This window comes from Equus quagga, chromosome 14, assembly GCF_021613505.1.
Source record: "Equus quagga isolate Etosha38 chromosome 14, UCLA_HA_Equagga_1.0, whole genome shotgun sequence".
Taxonomy (NCBI): domain Eukaryota; kingdom Metazoa; phylum Chordata; class Mammalia; order Perissodactyla; family Equidae; genus Equus; species Equus quagga.
The window spans coordinates 59,010,842-59,029,106 of NC_060280.1; the positions used below are offsets into that span (position 1 = coordinate 59,010,842).

Below are 18,265 nucleotides of genomic sequence, written 5' to 3' on the forward strand. Positions count from 1 at the left end.
ATAACAAATAACAATAGTCCTTAATCTAGACCTTCATTTACAATATGAAATATATGTATGTTGTGTGTATGTACGTATGTATCAAATACTGTTCTATGTACTTTACATGGATGCTCATTTAATTCGCATAACAACCTTCTGAGGGAGTAATGTTATCATCATCCTAATTGTACAAATGAGAAAAATGAGGCAAAGAGAGTAATCTGTCCAAAGTCAAACAGCTAGAGCTGGGACTCAACTGCAGGCAGCACAGCTCCAGAGCCCACACTTCTAAACTGTTATACATTACTGCACTATAGTAAATAAGGTCTCATTTTCCCTGGTATCCAAACTAAAGCAAACCTACTTAATAAAAAACACATACTTCTCTGTATCCAATACCAAAAAGGCCCACTTGCTGATTAGTTTTTGACTACCACAAACATTTCGCTCACTGTAAATAACATTTCAACTTGCTATAAAGTACAATAAATGCTAACTCCATTCACATTTTTATTCAAATAAGTAGGCAATATATTTACAAACAGGAGGTCAAGAAGAATCAAGAGAAGGGGATATTTGTTCACAGGTAAAATATCCATAATGTAGGATCATGTAGCTGCTTATGATTTTGCTTTAAAAATTCGCTCACTCACACAAAAACAGTCTTTCATCCTCCAAAAAAGACCTTATCAGGGCTTTCAAGATCATTAATCACCTAGTCAGGAGATTAAGTATACTACTTTGTCAAAAAAAGAAACAACCCTATTAACTTTTTAAAATTAACAAAATTTTAAAATTTCATTTCATCATATTTTGGATCAGTATATAGACAGAATGACAGCTGATAACACCAAGACATCTAATGGGTTATTTATTGCTGTGATTCTAGGAACTTTCTCTCCCATTCTCTAAGGTCAAGTTAGTCTGACCACAGACCACTGCGCTCCTGCTCATATGTAAGTTATCCTCCTCTAAGACTCCTGCCATGCAAGATACCTCACCTTCCTCCTCTTTGCAATCACCAGTTCACCTTCTTAATCACTTGACTCTGGGCACCAATCTCTTTCCTCCATTTCTCAATAAAACTTGACTACTTACAACATTACATATAGCATCACCTGGGGAGGTTAAATTAAAAAATACTAATGGTTTAGAGTAGGCCCCAAACACTTAAATCAGAATCTCTGGAGATGGTTTCCAAGCACTGCCTTTCTTTTTTTTAAAGCTCCACAGGTGACTCAAACGTGTACTCAAGAATGAGAAAAAACATCAGTAGTCCAAGTTCTCTAACATGACATCAAACTGCTCTTAGGTGCCTACTTTAGCCTATAATTCTGCGCCTTTGCTCCTGCCATCTCCTCTGTCTAGAATCTCCACCCATTCCACCATGCAGATTATCTTTTAATTCCTTTTAGTCTTCATTTCAATGATTTACATAGCAGATGTTAAATAAATACCTGCTAATAATTATTTTCAAAAAGTCCTATTCCTCAAATCTAGGAATGAGAAAGAGTAAGAATGTCACTATAGCTGTTAAGATCTCTGAATACCTATGGTGAAAGTTCCTAGTGTTACACTGTTGCATTATTAGTAAAGGTATAGGAAAACACAGAAACAAGTTGCAGTAGCATCCAAATTATGATGTTAAAAGTTGCATACTTTATGTGGCTAAACGATACCTGGTCAAAAAGTTGTTTGCCAGTTGTATTAGGCTGAATGGCAAATTCCAGCTCAGCATCCATTGTGGTTACTCGTACATTGATCTGTAATAAAAACAAAAGGGATAATCAGGAGAGAGATTATACTTACTAAGTATTAGTCATGAGAAAATACCTTCAGCTGATTTATAAAATAAAGTCATATAATATGTAGCCAGTCAAGAGCAACTTCATAATTGTACCTAATATTTTATTAAAGTGATAAAGTTTGATTTTAATTACAGGAAATCTTAAATCTACTTGAAAAACAAAGAGCTTACAAAGTTCTCTTTTAAAAACATTTATTGAATATTTAACATATACTAGGCACAAGACCATGAGCGTTCCATATTCTCATTCAGCCCCTGCAACAATACTAGAAGATGTTCATTTCTATGGAAACTCAGAGTTCCCATTACTTGCCCAAGGACACATGGATATCAAATGGCGGGGCAGACATTTAAACTGAGGTATAACTACAAATTCTTCCAATGTCATTCACTATCTCATATTTCTTTCAACACAAAAATCAGATATTTAGTTTTATTTATACTACAAATGTATTCTTCACCTTATAAAAAGCATTCATCTATTGCCCTTTGTTAGACTCTATCTTAAATTCTAATTTTTTTGTGTAAATACCTTTCCAAATATCTCACCAAAAATTTAACATGCCTTAACCAAAACAATTTTAACTCCAGAGTAGCATCTCCACCTAGCATTCCATGATGTGGTACAAATCTATCTTTTTGATTTTAACTCACAATGTTAGAATTCTAAATCAGACTTCTTACTTCCCCTTAAATGTTTTCCTCATTCTAACAAGCAGAACCTCTACACATGTAGCTTTTGCGGGGGTGAGAGTAGGGGTGGGGAGTGTTGGGGGGGTGGGCGGGGATCAACCCTGAGCTAACATCCACCACCAATCCTCTTCTTTTTGCTGAGGAAGACTGGCCCTGAGCTAACACCTGTGCCCATCTTCCTCTACTATATGTGGGACGCCTGCCACAGCATGGCTTGATAAGCAGTGAGTAGGTCCACACCAAGGATCCCAACCAGTGAACCTCAGGCTGCCAAAGTGGAGCACATGAACTTAACTGGCCCCTGCACATGTAGCTTTTATCTGAAATACTTCTCTAGTCAAATAAATCTTTCAGATCTTTCTTTAAAACAGTTATCTGTTAGGAAATACTGATACACATTAAACAATACATGTAACATACGTAAACAATGAAGCATAATAAAATGAAACCTCCTGGGATACAATAATACGTATTTGATCTTCATCTTGGTTCCTAGCAGAGTTTCTAAAACCCTTGGAGTTTCCTGAATGATAGATGTGAGAGGAGTGTCTTCTGTTATTAATAATAAGCTCCTTTCAACCACAGGTGAGTTTATGCTAATGAGGTAACTCTGGATGGGCCCCGACATAACTCCAGAATGGGGGCTGGTAACCAGAGGAACAAACTACACGATTAGAGCCACCCACACCAACCTCCAGGAAGAGGAGAGAGGATGGGAATTCAGTTAATTACCAATCACCAATGATTTAATCAATCATGCCTACGTAATGGAACATTCATAAAAACCCTACACAAAAGGGTTCAGAGAACTTCTAAGTTGGTGAATGCATCCACATGCAGAGGATGGTGCACCTCAAACTCTACAAGGACAAAAGCTCCTTTGCTCAGGACCCTTCTGGACTCTTCCTATGTGCCTCCTCTTCATCTGTATCCTTGATTTGTACCCTTAATAAGATCCTTTATATTAAGTGGGAATAGTAAGTAAAGTGTTTCCTTGAGTTTGGTGATCTGTTTATAGCAAATTATAGAGTCTGAGGAGGGGATGAAGGGAATCCTCAGTTTGTAGCCAAGTTAGACAGATGTATGGGTAACCTGGGGACCCACTACTTGTGAGTGGCACCTAAAGTGGGGGGCAGTCTTGTGGAACTGAGCCCTTAACCTGTGGGGTCTGTACCAACTCCAGGTAGTTGGTGTCAGAATGAATTAAATTGCAGGACACACAATTGGTGTCCGCACAGAACTGGAGAACTGCTTTGCGTGGAAAATCCACACATTCTGTGTGAGAAATTTTCTGAGCAAAGAAAAAGTTTTTCTTTACCCATAAATCTACTATCCAACTTAATAACTAGAAATAACAAATAATGTTGCATATATCAGTGTATTTCTTCTTTTTGAATTTCTCTGTCCCCAATCCTCCACAGGTAAGCAATAACCTGAATTTTGTGTTTGTCACTATCTTGTTTTTTTAAAAAAGAATAGTTCTACCACAAATGTAGGTATCTATATGTAAAATATTTAATTTTTCTTGATTGTTAGCTGTATTAAAATTTTATAGTACTTACCAAAAAAGTGCTCTTTCTCGATGTGGGCAATGGTTACATCAGTATATTTATTTTCTGAAAATTCATCAACTACTCACTAATGATGTAGTCTTTTGGATACGTATATTCTATTTCAACAAAAAGTTTAAACAGAAATTGCACTACACTGTAGTTTGTTTATTCACAATTATATTTCTAAGATCCACTCACATTTTTGTGTGTATAGTCATGTGCTGCATGATGACGTTTCAATCAACGAGGGACCGCATATACCACTGTGGTCCCATTAAGATTAGTACCACATAGCCTAAATGTGTTGTAGGCTATACCATCTATGATGTTCGCACAAGGACAAGATCACCCGACGACACACTTCTCAGGACATGGTTAAGTGATGCATGACTGTAGTTGTAATTGCTGCCATATAATATCTACATGTGACTAAACAATCACGTATTTACCTAATAATGGACATTAAATGTTTCCAACTGTCTGGCTATTAAGAAGAATACTGCTATGAACATTCTTGTAAATGACTCCTAGTGCATGTGTCTGAGTTTCTCTACAAGTATATACTCAGAAGAATTCCGAAGGAATAAAGTATCATTCCTTCAACTTTACCATGTAATGCTGAATTGTCTTCCAACATGATTGAACTTACACTCCCATCAATAGTACGTAAGAATTCCTGCTGATCTATATTTTTACCAAGGGTTGGTATTATCAGATTTTTTAATGTTTGACAATCTACTGGATATAAAACAATATCTCAATATGGTCTTGATGTGCAAATCCCTGATTCCTAATGAGGCTGAGAACATTTTTGTATGTGAGGTAGGCAGAACTCTGAGACAGTCCCCCCAACCCATCATCTCCACCCTCTGGTATTACTCTCATGATTATGCTATGCTACATGACAAAAGGGATTTTGCAGCCATACTTAAGGTTACTAATCAGTTGATCTTAAAAAGATTGTGTGGGTGGGCCTAAGCTAATCATGAGTCTTTTAAAATCAAAGCATTTTCTTGACTGGTTGCAGAAGTCAGAGAGATTGAAAGTGCGAGACAAATTTGACACAAAAGAGGTTCTCCATTTCTAAAATGGAGGGGCTATGGGGCAAGGACCTGACATCAGCCTAAAGCAGCTAAGAGTGAGCCCTCGCCAACAGCTAGCAAGAACACCAGAGACTTCATTCTCCAGTAAAGAAGGATGGATCATTTCGCAAGGAAATGAATTCTGCGTTGAGAGCCTGAGCAGAGAACCCAGATACATCATTCTATATTTCTAACCTATAAAACTGTGAGATAATAGACGGATGTTGTTTTAAGGTACTAAATTTGTTATGGAGCAACAGAAAACGATGTTTATTGACCATTCAGTCTCCTTATCTTTGAAATCCTTTTTCATGCCTATAGCTTATTTTTCTATTGGGGTGTCTTTTTCTTACTCCTATGTTGGAGCATATTCTAGACATTAATCCTTTGTCAGTTATTTGTGTTACAAAAAAATCTTCTCCCAGTTTGCAGCCTATCATTTACTTCATGAAGTGCCCTTTACGGTAAACACATTCTTAATCTTAATGTTGAATTTATTAATGTTTTACATACAAGTAGCATTTTTTGCCATCCTTAACAAATCCCTCCCTACTATGGAGTCATACAGATAGTCTTATATTTCCTAGCAAGTTTTATTTTTCATAATTTGTCTTGAGTGATTTTTGCTAATGATTTGAGGTAGAGGTCCAATTTCATTTTTTAATCCCCATAAGGATAATGATATGGAGATTTAAAATTTCAAAATGATCTATATTATTAGTTAATTTGCTCTTGAAAGACTACTCTGTCACAAATCAAATGTCAATAGGTATGAGTCTGATTTTGTGCTCTCTATTCTGTTGCATTGGTCAATTTAACTATTCTGCCAATACCATACCATCTTAATTACAGTTACACTTTACATAAGTCTTGATATCTGGCAGGGCAAGTCTCCTCTCATTATCTTCAGGACTGTTTTGACTATTCTTGGCTCTTTGTTCTTGCTCTTGGCTCATACAAAGTTGCAAACTTATCAAAATACCACAATTATGATTTAAACTGGAACTACACTAAACTTAGTCTCTTAGGGTAAGAAACGACAACTTTTCAATATTGACTCTCCCTAGCCATGACTACAGCTCTGTGCACTAACTTAGGTCTTCTTTAATATCTTCCAAAAAAGTGTTTACAATTTTCTCCATAAAAATCATATTGATCATTTGTTAGATATCTTTCCCTTAGATCATTATGGTTTTGCAGCTCTTATAAATATAGGTCCATAATCCCTTAACATCCTAAAAGCACTGAAAACTGAAGTTTAGCAATTTCTAGCAAAAATTCGACATGAAGTGATGTGAGATTATCTGGTGAATTAACTTATCCTACTTCAAATGAACATTCAGCTTATAGAATTATGTTTCTGAGGTGATGCAACAGATCTTGATTAAAGTTTCACTATATAATGACATATGCACATAATATACAGCATATTCATCTTTCTACAATCCCAAAAATTTCAAATACTAAAAACTCATCTAACTGAAAGGGTATCAAATACAGGATTTTGAACCTAATAAAATAGTTTTCCAAAATTTTTCCTGGTTTTGCTTCTGGTAGAAATGCAATTAATTTTTATACTGATCCTTTTATCAGTTCCCTTGCCAACTGTTATAATGAGCCTGCCAATCTTTGTGTTTATATAAACCAGAGATTAGCAAACTTTTTCTGTAAAGGGCCAAACAGTAACAATTTTAGCCTTTGCAGATCATACAGTCTGTTGCATCTACTCAACAATGATACTATGGCAACAAAGCAGTTACAGATAATGAACGATGAGCATACTGTATTCCAATAAAACTTTATAGGCACTGCAATTTGTATTCACACAATTCTCACATGTGAAATATTCTTTTAAATTTTTTTCAACCACTGAAAATGTAAAAACCACTCTTAGCTTGCAGACTGTACAAAAACAGGTGGTGGGCTGGATTTGGCATATAGGCCATAATTTGCCAACCATTGATATAAACAAAGAATCTTAACATCTTCAAATAGTGTTTCTTCCTTTACAGTCCTTGAGCTTCGACTTCCTTTCCTGTGCAGATTTCCCTGTTCAATGCTGAACAGAGCAGTGATAGTATCTTTTGTTTATGATTTTTTTAAAGAAAGGTTTCCACTGTTAACACATTAAGAACAGCTTTTGCTGTAGGTTTTCCTCTATACCTAGCTTAAGAGGTGTTGGTTTTTATTTTTCAAATCATGAATAGTTGTTCAATTCTAGTAACTGATCTTTCTGAATTTATCACATGATTTTTCTCCTTTAAACTAACCATATGATTGTGGCAGAGACTGCTTATTGTTTGACGGCCAAAATTTTATAGAATTATAGCTGGACATATGACTACTGAGCCACAGAACATTTCTCAGTATCTCTTGCAATTAGGTACGGCTATATGACTAAGCTCTCACCAACAGAACATGAGCAGAAAAGACAGAGGCCACTTCAGCGCCTAGGCATAAAGTAGTGAGCCTGCCTCCCCATGCTGTTTCTTCCATTTCTGCTGGCTGGAGCTCAGACATTGCAATAACTCACCTTTATAGAGACAGTAATAATGGCCTAGGCCAGAAGTTCTCAAACTTTTTGGTCTCAGGATCTATTTACAGTCTTAAAAATTATTAAGCATCCCAAAAAGCTTTTGTTTATGTGGGGTGTCTATCAACGTTACCACATTAGAAATTAAAACTGAAAACATTTTAAGCTATTAACTCATTTAAATATAACAAGAATAACTCTATTAGATGTTAACATAAATAACATTATGAAAAATACAAATATTACTTACAAGTATGTTTAACAAAAAAGCACTATAAGGCAACTTTTAACGCCTTTTCATTTGATCCTAATAGTAATTCTCTGAGGTAATCAAAGCACTTATTAAATCAACTTTATTTTACAAGTAAAAAAAAAGTCTATAGAAGTTGTGACTTGACCAAGATTACACATCTACTAAGTATAAAATGGGGCCAACACAATCAGTGTAAAACATGGAGATCAAATGAAATTTCTCTAAGCTTTGTGTTTTGAAAAATTAGACTTTCTCTTTTTTATTTTGTAGGAGTTTGGAGGTGGCTAATTATACTCTCACCTTAAAAGTTTAAAGGAAAAAAAATCTAACACTATTAATATCTTAAAATCTTTTCTTCCAGAATTTTTTGCATTAACACCACATAATTTATATCAAACTGTATATACAATTTTGAATCCTTACTCCAAGGAATAATAAGTGTTCTCCACTCAATTATACTAATAGCTTACAAAGCATTTGTAAACTTTTACATTCCTCCCAGAAATATATTCGTTACAGCTGATCCACATCCTTACCAAAACTTGATATTATCAGTCTTTATTTTTTTTTTATTTTTTATTTTTTTAAAGATTTTATTTTTTCCTTTTTCTCCCCAAAGCCCCCCGGTACATAGTTGTGTATTCTTTGTTGTGGGTTCTTCCAGCTGTGGCATGCGGGACGCCGCCTCAGCGTGGTCTGATGAGCAGTGCCATGTCCGCGCCCAGGATTCGAACCAACGAAACACTGGGCCGCCTGCAGCGGAGTGCGCGAACTTAACCACTCGGCCACGGGGCCAGCCCCCATATCAGTCTTTATTTTAAGCCCTTCTAGTGAGTATAAAGTGGTGTCTCCCTGTAGTTTTAATTCATGTTTCCCTGCTAACTAAAGACACTGAGGATCTTTTTTTTTTTTTTGAGGAAGATTAGCCCTAAGCTAACATCCACGGCCAATCCTCCTGTTTTTGCTGAGGAAGATTCATCCCATCTTTCTCTATTTTATATGTGGGACGCCTACCACAGCATGGCTTGATAAGCAGTGCTTAGGTCCATGCCTGGGACCAAACCGGTGAACCCTGGGGCCACCAAAGCAGAGTGGGTGAACTTAACCAGTACGCCACAGGGCAGACCCCAACACTAAGGATCTTTTCATGTGGTTGTTGGCTATTAATGTGCGTTCTTTTGTGAAGCATCTGTTCAAAGTTTTTGCCCATTTTTTAAGGACTAGGCTGTCTTAGTGAGTTCTAAAAGAACTTTATATCTCAATTATTTTCTCCCATTCTGTCTTGCCTTTTCATTTTCTTATTGCTCTCTTTCAAACAGAAAAAGTTTTTGTTTGGTTGGTTGGTTTTTGCTGAGGAAGATTCACCCTAAGCTAACATCTGTTGCCAATCTTGCTCTTTTTTGTATGTGAGCCGCTATCAGAGCATGGCCACATACAAAAAAGGTCTGCACCTGGGAACCAGGCCCAGGCCACCAAAGCAGAGCACACCGAACTTAATCACTAGGCCACTGGGGCTGGCCCAAGCAAAAGTTTTTAATTTTGATGAAATCCAATTTTTCTTCTTAGACCAAACTTTCTGTATTACCTAAGAAAGTTTGCCTATCCTAAAGTTGTAAAAATGTTTTATCTTTTCTTCTAGCAGTTTTATAGTTTGGGCTTTTGTATTTAGGGCTATGATCCTTTTGGAGTTAATTTTTTGGATAAATTGCAATATAAGGGTCAATGTTCAAGTTTTTCCATATGGATAACTGTTCCAACATCATTTGTTGGAAAGAATTTAATTTCCCCATTGAACTGTGTAATACCTCTGTTGAAATTCTAATGAAGATAAGTGTGTAGGTGTATTTTTATTCCACTGATCCTATTATCTATCTTTTCACCAATACCACATTGTCTTCTTTTCTCCGCTGAGGAAGATTAGCCCTGAGCTAACATCTGTACCAAGGTTCCTCTACTTTATATGTGGGTTGCTGCCACAGCATGGCTGAGAAGAGGGGCAGGCCTGCGCCTGGGATCTGAAGCTGTGAAGTGGAGCACACCAAACTTAACCCCTATGCCACAGGGCCAGCCCCCACACTGTCTCATTTTCATAGCTTGTGAGTAAGTCTTGAAATCCAGGAGTGAAGGTTTTCTAACTTTGTTCGTTAGCCAAAGCAGCCTGCTGGGACTTAGCTGACTGGAATTGCATTCAATCCACCATTATGTCTTGGGAGAACTGACATCTTAATATTTTCTACATATATCTATGAACAATGTATATTTTTCTGTATATTTCAGTCTTTAATTTCTCACAAGTTTTCAGTGTAGAGCTCTTGTGCAGGTTCTGTAAATTTATTCCTAAGAATTTTATGTCTTTAATGCTGTTATGAATGAAATTTTTTTTACGTCCTTTTTCAAATTTTGCTGCTAGTATATTTGGAAGACAACTGATTTTTACAAATACAACTTTGTGTTCAACAATCTTACTAAATTCAGTTATTAGTCCTGGTAGTTGTTTTGTAGATTCCTGAGGATTTTCTACATAAACAATCATGTCACCTACAAACAGAAAAATTTACTTCTTCCTTTCTGATGTTTATGCCTTTCATTTCTTTTTATTCTTCTCTCCCTCCAACCATGCACACCTTGTTACTTGCTGAGTCTTTAAATTCCAAAGTGATATCCATACCAGAAAATTCCAATAACTATAACCAATGATTTTCTTAAAAAGATAATTGGCCAAAAGAAACATTATTGAAAAAACACCCTAGTTTTGTTAGATGAAGAATATTTATCCTAAGACAAAAGGAATAAACCTTAGTCAAGAACTATATAATTATAAAACTAAGCAAAATGATCACACATGTACCCTTAAACAAAAAATCTAAGACTATACAACATCAGCATCGGTATCACTAGCACCAAAGCTACAATTATGAGAACATTAATAATGCACGGATCCTTCCAACTTCTCGTTAATTCTTCCTATTTAACAATAAGTTACCACTTAGTGAGCACTGAATGTGTACCAAGATCTTCTAATTCTCACCATACTCCCTTAAGTAAGTAACTAATTATATGTCCATTTCATATATGAGGAAATTAAGAATTGAAGAGACAGCACTAATCTAACAAAAGTCACTCAAATTAAGTGGCAGGGCCAGGATAAGAACTAACACAGTTTGATCCCAGAACCCATGAATTTTAATCTTAACCAGAATGTGACCTACACCTCTTCTTCACTGGCCCACAACACTGTGCTCTAGACATGTTAATCGAAAACAAGTAACAGTAATAGCAACGCCTTTTTCTTCCCAAAAGCTCTACCATAGCACTTTGCCTTGCTCCAAAAAGAACTCAATACTATTGACATTTTATTAAGTAAATAGTGGCAAAAATAAAATACACTTACTGGTTTCGGCATTTTCCTTCTCTTTGTGTCACCTTTAAAAATTCTTCACTTTTATGAATCCTGTTGTCACTTTCTGTTAAAGAAAAAGAAAGCATAATTGACCTATTCTATTTTTATATAATGCTTTTATTTTAACATGATTTATATAGGATAAAATAAATATTAAAACATTTTAAAATGAGTTTAAAGTAACAGAGCTCTCATTTTAATTTCCAATGTCTTCTACTATCATTTCACATTCTCTAAAAACATTCACAGATGTGACTTAAAACAGCACACATCTCAAGTCACACAATATAAACATACTGATCACTAACTACAAGTTTTAATTTAATTAGTGACAGCACATAGCAAAGAAACAAGATTGCTCAGGGCTCAAATGCTGTCTCTGAGTCAGGTTCACCCTTACATCAGCATGGAGTAGACAGAAGGAAAGTAACAGTGAAGAGAGATGGATTCAGATTCTAAAGAGAGAAACTCAAGAACGCTTTCCAACCTTTTTTCTGAACTGCCAAAGACAAAAGGAAATTCTGATTAATGTAAACTATAAAAAGATAACTTTTTAAAGAAAATTATTTTTTCTTCTGGAGAGCTTAAAAATCCAAGTAGAGAAAAACATGTAAAAAGTAGCTTATTCACCTAAGGTGTATAAAACGGCCATAGTCTCCTCACTAGCAAGCTGCAAGCTACTTAGTAGCAGGCTAGTTGCCTTAACTGAAACTTAGAATTGTCCTCAAGACCAACGTTAAATTGTATCTTCTCCCCCAAAAGCAACTGAAGGGAATCCTAATCTAGGAAAACCGTCATGCTGTCTTTGGGTAAATGTTCTTACAAACATCTAACAAAATTGGTTTTTCCTCTTACAAACCTAACCAAAATATCTAACATTCTTAATCATTATTAGTTGTCCTGAAAAAGTGATTATCATTCCAATCTGAAAATCTATAGCGGGAAGCGTATTAGATAAATTATTACTTTAAAATCAGCTTACATTGGTAATATCTCTGCCAAGAAACCTTATTCACTATACTAGCGTCAACTAAATTAATACAATGTTTTACATTTAATACTACATTATCAATTGTTTTTTAAGATGCTATAATCAACAAAATTGAAAATTCTCCAAATCAAAATAAAAATGAAGCATCGAAGTAAGTCCACTTCCCTAAATTTTATTCAATCACACGCCAATAAAACTTTCTATAGAAGGAACTTCCTCCTGAGATATTTTTTATCTCATACACTGAGCTATGAAATTCAGTTGATAAGTATTAAACTCCTCATTTCCTCTTATTTCCTTAACAATTATCTAGGAAATGAGAGACCAACATTCCCTTCCCGCAGTCATCTACTTTCATGAACCCAAATGTACTTCCATCCTATCTTATAATTCTGTATTCTCTTTTCATCCCACTAGTATGGTCTTAGTTCAGACCCATATCATCTCAGGTCTTAAGAGCCTCCAAATCGACCTGCTTTTCACATCATTTATAAGCCAGTAACGCCCAAATCTGTGCCTCCAGAACTTGCTTGGCTAACTTGACCTGCTCAATATCTAAAAATTATCTCAAACATAACATGGTCAAAACTCTTAAGTCCCTACTCCAGAGCCAAGTCTGCTTTTCTACGAGTCTTGGTGACATATTTCTAGAAAGTCAGTCATAGTATTATTCTCTCATGATTTTTTTATATCTCTACTACATCTGCAGTTATAATCCTCTTTTCATTCCTAATGCTGTTAATTTTTGCTTTCACTTTTGCTTGATTAATCTTGCCGGAAGTTTGCTTAGCTTATTGGTCTAAAAGCCAGCTTTCAGTTTTGTTGATCTTCTGTTTCTTTTATTTTTCTCTTTTACTAATTTCTGTCCTTTTCCTCATCATTTTTCTTTCTCACTAGTTGGCTTTACTCTGTGGCTCATTTTCTAATCCCTGAAGTTGAAAGTTTACCTAAGTAATTTCCAATCTTTTTTCTTTTCTAATATGTGTATTAAGGTCATAAACTAAATATGTCTAAGTATTAGGCAACTCCAAATATAAAGTCATCCCCCTATTTTGCAAGTAAGAATATTTAAAAATAATTTTGTATCATTTGAATATGTAAAATAACCAAATATGTATTTAGACTATTTATTAGTATACTTAAATATCAAAAACACATGATCTGGCTTTTTCGCAATGGGTTTGCCGCCAGAACACAGGTGTCGTGAAAACCACCGCAAAATCTAAGCCAAAATGGGGAAGGAAAAGACTCATATCAACATCGTTGTCATTGGACACGTCGATTCGGGCAAGTCCACCACGACTGGCCACCTGATCTACAAGTGCGGTGGGATCGACAAAAGAACCATCGAGAAATTCGAGAAGGAGGCTGCTGAGATGGGAAAGGGCTCCTTCAAGTATGCCTGGGTCTTGGATAAACTGAAAGCTGAACGTGAGCGTGGTATCACCATTGATATCTCCCTGTGGAAATTCGAGACCAGCAAGTATTATGTGACCATCATTGATGCCCCCGGACACAGAGACTTCATCAAAAACATGATTACAGGCACGTCTCAGGCTGACTGTGCTGTCCTGATTGTCGCTGCTGGTGTTGGTGAATTTGAAGCAGGTATCTCCAAGAATGGGCAGACCCGTGAGCATGCCCTTCTGGCTTACACACTGGGTGTGAAACAACTAATTGTTGGTGTTAACAAAATGGATTCCACTGAGCCACCCTACAGCCAGAAGAGATATGAGGAAATCGTTAAGGAAGTCAGCACCTACATTAAGAAAATTGGCTACAACCCAGACACAGTTGCATTTGTGCCAATTTCTGGTTGGAATGGTGACAACATGCTGGAGCCAAGTGCTAATATGCCTTGGTTCAAGGGATGGAAAGTCACCCATAAAGATGGCAATGCCAGTGGAACTACGCTGCTTGAAGCTCTGGATTGCATCCTGCCACCAACTCGTCCAACTGATAAGCCCTTGCGTCTGCCCCTCCAGGACGTCTACAAAATTGGTGGTATTGGTACTGTCCCTGTGGGCCGAGTGGAGACTGGTGTTTTGAAACCTGGCATGGTGGTCACCTTTGCTCCAGTCAATGTTACAACTGAAGTAAAGTCTGTTGAAATGCATCATGAAGCTTTGAGCGAAGCTCTTCCTGGGGACAACGTGGGCTTCAATGTCAAGAACATGTCCGTCAAAGATGTTCGCCGTGGCAATGTGGCTGGTGACAGCAAAAATGATCCACCAATGGAAGCAGCTGGCTTCACAGCTCAGGTGATTATCCTGAACCATCCAGGCCAAATCAGTGCTGGGTATGCACCTGTGCTGGATTGTCACACAGCTCACATTGCTTGCAAGTTTGCTGAGCTGAAGGAGAAGATTGATCGTCGTTCTGGAAAGAAGCTGGAAGATGGCCCCAAATTCTTGAAATCTGGTGATGCTGCCATCGTTGATATGGTTCCTGGCAAGCCCATGTGTGTTGAGAGCTTTTCTGACTATCCTCCTCTGGGCCGTTTTGCTGTTCGTGACATGAGACAGACGGTTGCTGTGGGTGTCATCAAAGCAGTGGACAAGAAGGCAGCTGGAGCTGGCAAGGTCACCAAGTCTGCCCAGAAGGCTCAGAAGGCTAAATGAATAGTATCCCCAATACCTGCCACCCCAGTCTTAATCAGTGGTGGAACGGTCTCAGAACTGTTTGTCTCAATTGGCCATTTAAGTTTAATAGTAAAAGACTGGTTAATGATAAGAATGCATCGTAAAACCTTCAGAAGGAAAGGAGAATGTTTTGTGGACCATTTGGTTTTTTGTGTGGCAGTTTTAAGTTATTAGTTTTTAAAATCAGTACTTTTTAATGGAAACAACTTGACCAAAAATCTGTCACAGAATTTTGAGACCCATTAAAACAAAGTTTAATGAGAAAAAAAAAAAAACACATGATCTGGGGCCAGTGCCATGCCGAGTGGTTAAGTTCGCATGCTCCGCTTTGGTGGCCCAGGGTTTCACTGGTTCGGATCCTGGGCTCGGACATGGCACCACTCATCAGGCCATGCTGAGGTGGCATCCCACATGCCACAACCAGAAGGACCACAATCACAGTATACAACTACATACTGGGGAGCTTCGAGGGAAAAGAAGAAGGGGAAAAAAAAAGAAGATTGGCAACAGATGTTAGCTCAGGTGCCAAACTTAAAAAAAAAAACCTATAGGGGCTGGCCCCGTGGCCGAGTGGTTAAGTTCAAGCGCTCCGCTGCAGGCGGCCCAGTGTTTCGTTGGTTCAAATCCTGGGCGCGGACATGGCACTGCTCATCAGACCACGCTGAGGCGGCATCCCACATGCCACAGCTAGAAGAACCCACAACGAAGAATACACAACTATGTACCGGGGGGCTTTGGGGAGAAAAAGGAAAAAATAAAAATCTTTAATAAAAAAAAAAATTAAAAAAAAGAAACCTATAAAATATTGATTCAGAACATTGTTTGCTTTATCTCATATTTCATAGAACAGTTCTCTTCAAACTCCTCACACACATGAGACATGAGGGCTTTATATCAGAACTTTTTGAATTACAGTAAATTTTTCAGATTACACAAGCACTTTTTGAATTAGTCTATTATACTATCACTAAAATTTTTATCCCAAGCCACAACTACCCATTTATATAAAACATTAGGAATTTTTTCCCTAGTTGTACTGTTGGAATATATTTTAATATCTACAGTGTAACCGCTGTATTCTTTTTTAAGTGATTTTTTTAACCATATCTGCTCTAGATTTCTTTACCTCTTTATATTTAAATCACTTATCAGATGAGCTCTGTGAGCTTTCCAAACTCACCTGCACTAAGGCATTTCAGGTCAGCGGGCCTGGCCTAAACAGCACTTGTCTGCTCAAGAGAGAGAACATCTCGCAATGTGAGAGCTCCTAGGAACACAAATATAAATCTCCTTTTCTGGGGCATAGTTTTTGAGAAAATTGTCTTGCCTTCTATTTGAAACCACACCATTTTCCTAAGCATCACTTTAGTAGTTTCCCACACAGGTTTTTATACGTGGTTTTTTCATAATGGTTAGCTCTGTTTTAATTTCCAGTTACAATTTCTAATCACTACTAAGAAATTTTTTTAAGGTTTCAAATGGAATGGTTAGAGGCCTGGGGCCGAGTGCTGTCTTTTTATTATTTATTTCTAAGTTTATTATACTATAACCAAAGAATTCATTAAAACTTCCTATTTAGTACTTGGTCAGTTTAGCTTCTTTTTTGATGTTCCAGATATAAATGAAAATAATGTCTTTTCTGCATTTGATAAATTAGATCAAGCTAGACCAAGTACTTAATGTTTTGTTTACAGTCTCTCCACTATCACCCATTTTAACCCATTTTAGTCTTCTTAATCAATTTGAGAAAAAAATGTATTAAATTTTCCCAACTACGATTGTCAATGTTAATTTCTTCCTGTATACTGCCACTTTCTTATTTATATGCTTTTAGGCTATGTTATTGAGTATAAGTTTACAATTGCTGTATCTTCCCTGTGAATACTTCCTTTTTTTCATTAAGTAATAGTTTAGCTGCACACAAAATTCTAAATTGACCGTGTTCCCTCAGCATTTGGAAGATATTTTCTTCTGGCATCTGCTGCTGCTGCTGACAAGTCTGTTGTCAATCTAACTCATTCCTCTGAGGTAATCTGCCTCTTTTTAAGATTTTCTTTTTTGGTGTTCTTCAGATTTACTTTTATTTATCTTGTTCAGGATTTGGTAAGCTTCCTTATTCTGAAGACTCACACTTTTCTGAAATTCTGTAAAATTATTAGCCATCGTCTCTTTCCATTCAACAATTCTTATTAGATACATACCAGATATCTTATTCTTTAATCTATGCCAACTTTTTCATATTTTCCAACTCTTTATCTCTCTGTGCAACATGCCTTTAGTCCTTAATTCTCTCTAGTTGTTTTTAATGTTTTATCTCTCCACTAGTTTAAAATTTCAGTGATTATTTTTATTTCTAGAAATTCCTTTTCGGATTTTTAAAAAATGCTTTTTAATAATGCCATGCTATTTTATAATGCGTTTTAATTCTTCTTTTATACCTATGTTTATTTTATGTCATTATAAAATTATTCTACTATTTTCATTTCATTAGGGCTTATTTCTTAATGAAGTTTCTAATTCTGGACAGAAAGTTCATGTCCTAACCCACTCCCCGATGTGGGAATCCTGCAAGGCCTGATTTGTATATGTATCCCTACAGAGGTGTTTCAAGTTTGCTCCTACCAGAGCACTAGGGATTTAATTGTCCTAGACTCAAGTTTTACATTAACTCCTTGATTTAGCATCCATTACCATCTCAGACCTATGGCCACACCCTAGAGAAGTTAACAGATACTCAAGAGAGCTTCCTCATTTACCGATCGTGTTATTTATTAAACCATATGGCTGTTGTGCCCTTCCTGTGCAACCTCTCACCAATAACGAAGATCAAAGGAAAGAAAGTGAGCATTAATTACATGCCAGACTATAAACTAAGTTAAAGCACTCAAATTATAGAAAAAGTATCAAACACGAGGCCAGCTAAGCAGGTAAATAAATATCAAGTATGCAGGTTTATAGAATTTCTGAAGTTACGTATTAATCAAATACTGAAACTAAATGAAGGCAGAGTTTTTTTCTTTTCCTTTAAAAACTAATTTACCCATATTTTCAATTCTTAGAGTTATTTCAAGTTATACTCTACAGAAAAGGACCTTTCAAGCAAAATAATCCATACTAAAGTTTCAGGTTTAATAAGAGAGCTCTGCTGACATAAAAGTATTAATATATCATAGGCCAAGATATACAAAAATCAGGTTGTTAAGCAAGCTAACTAAGCTTTTAAAATCTCCAAAAGCCTAAGTGATCTATATGAACTGTGGGGAAGTGGGGGGTGGGGGTGGGGGGTCCCTAACAAAAAGCCTTTGCAAATAAGGATACAGCTGACTTCT

At 36.5% G+C, this 18,265-nt stretch overlaps 2 protein-coding genes across 2 annotated transcripts in view; one reads left to right on the plus strand and one right to left on the minus strand.

Moving 5' to 3' along the window:
* Positions 1 to 18,265, minus strand: part of RDX (radixin) — a 65,214-nt gene that overhangs the window by 36,114 nt on the left and 10,835 nt on the right. Inside the window, exons 2-3 of the mRNA XM_046684954.1 lie at positions 11,295 to 11,367; positions 1,662 to 1,745 (exon numbers count right to left, since the gene is read on the minus strand). Of these exons, the coding sequence (XP_046540910.1) occupies positions 1,662 to 1,745; positions 11,295 to 11,306 (96 nt within the window). The 5' untranslated portion in view covers positions 11,307 to 11,367. The remainder of the gene's footprint in view (positions 1 to 1,661; positions 1,746 to 11,294; positions 11,368 to 18,265) is intronic.
* On the plus strand, positions 13,512 to 15,211 carry LOC124251951 (elongation factor 1-alpha 1-like). Its single transcript, XM_046684955.1, has one exon. It carries the CDS (start codon positions 13,527 to 13,529, stop codon positions 14,913 to 14,915), a length of 1,389 nt encoding a protein of 462 aa, XP_046540911.1. The 5' UTR covers positions 13,512 to 13,526; the 3' UTR covers positions 14,916 to 15,211.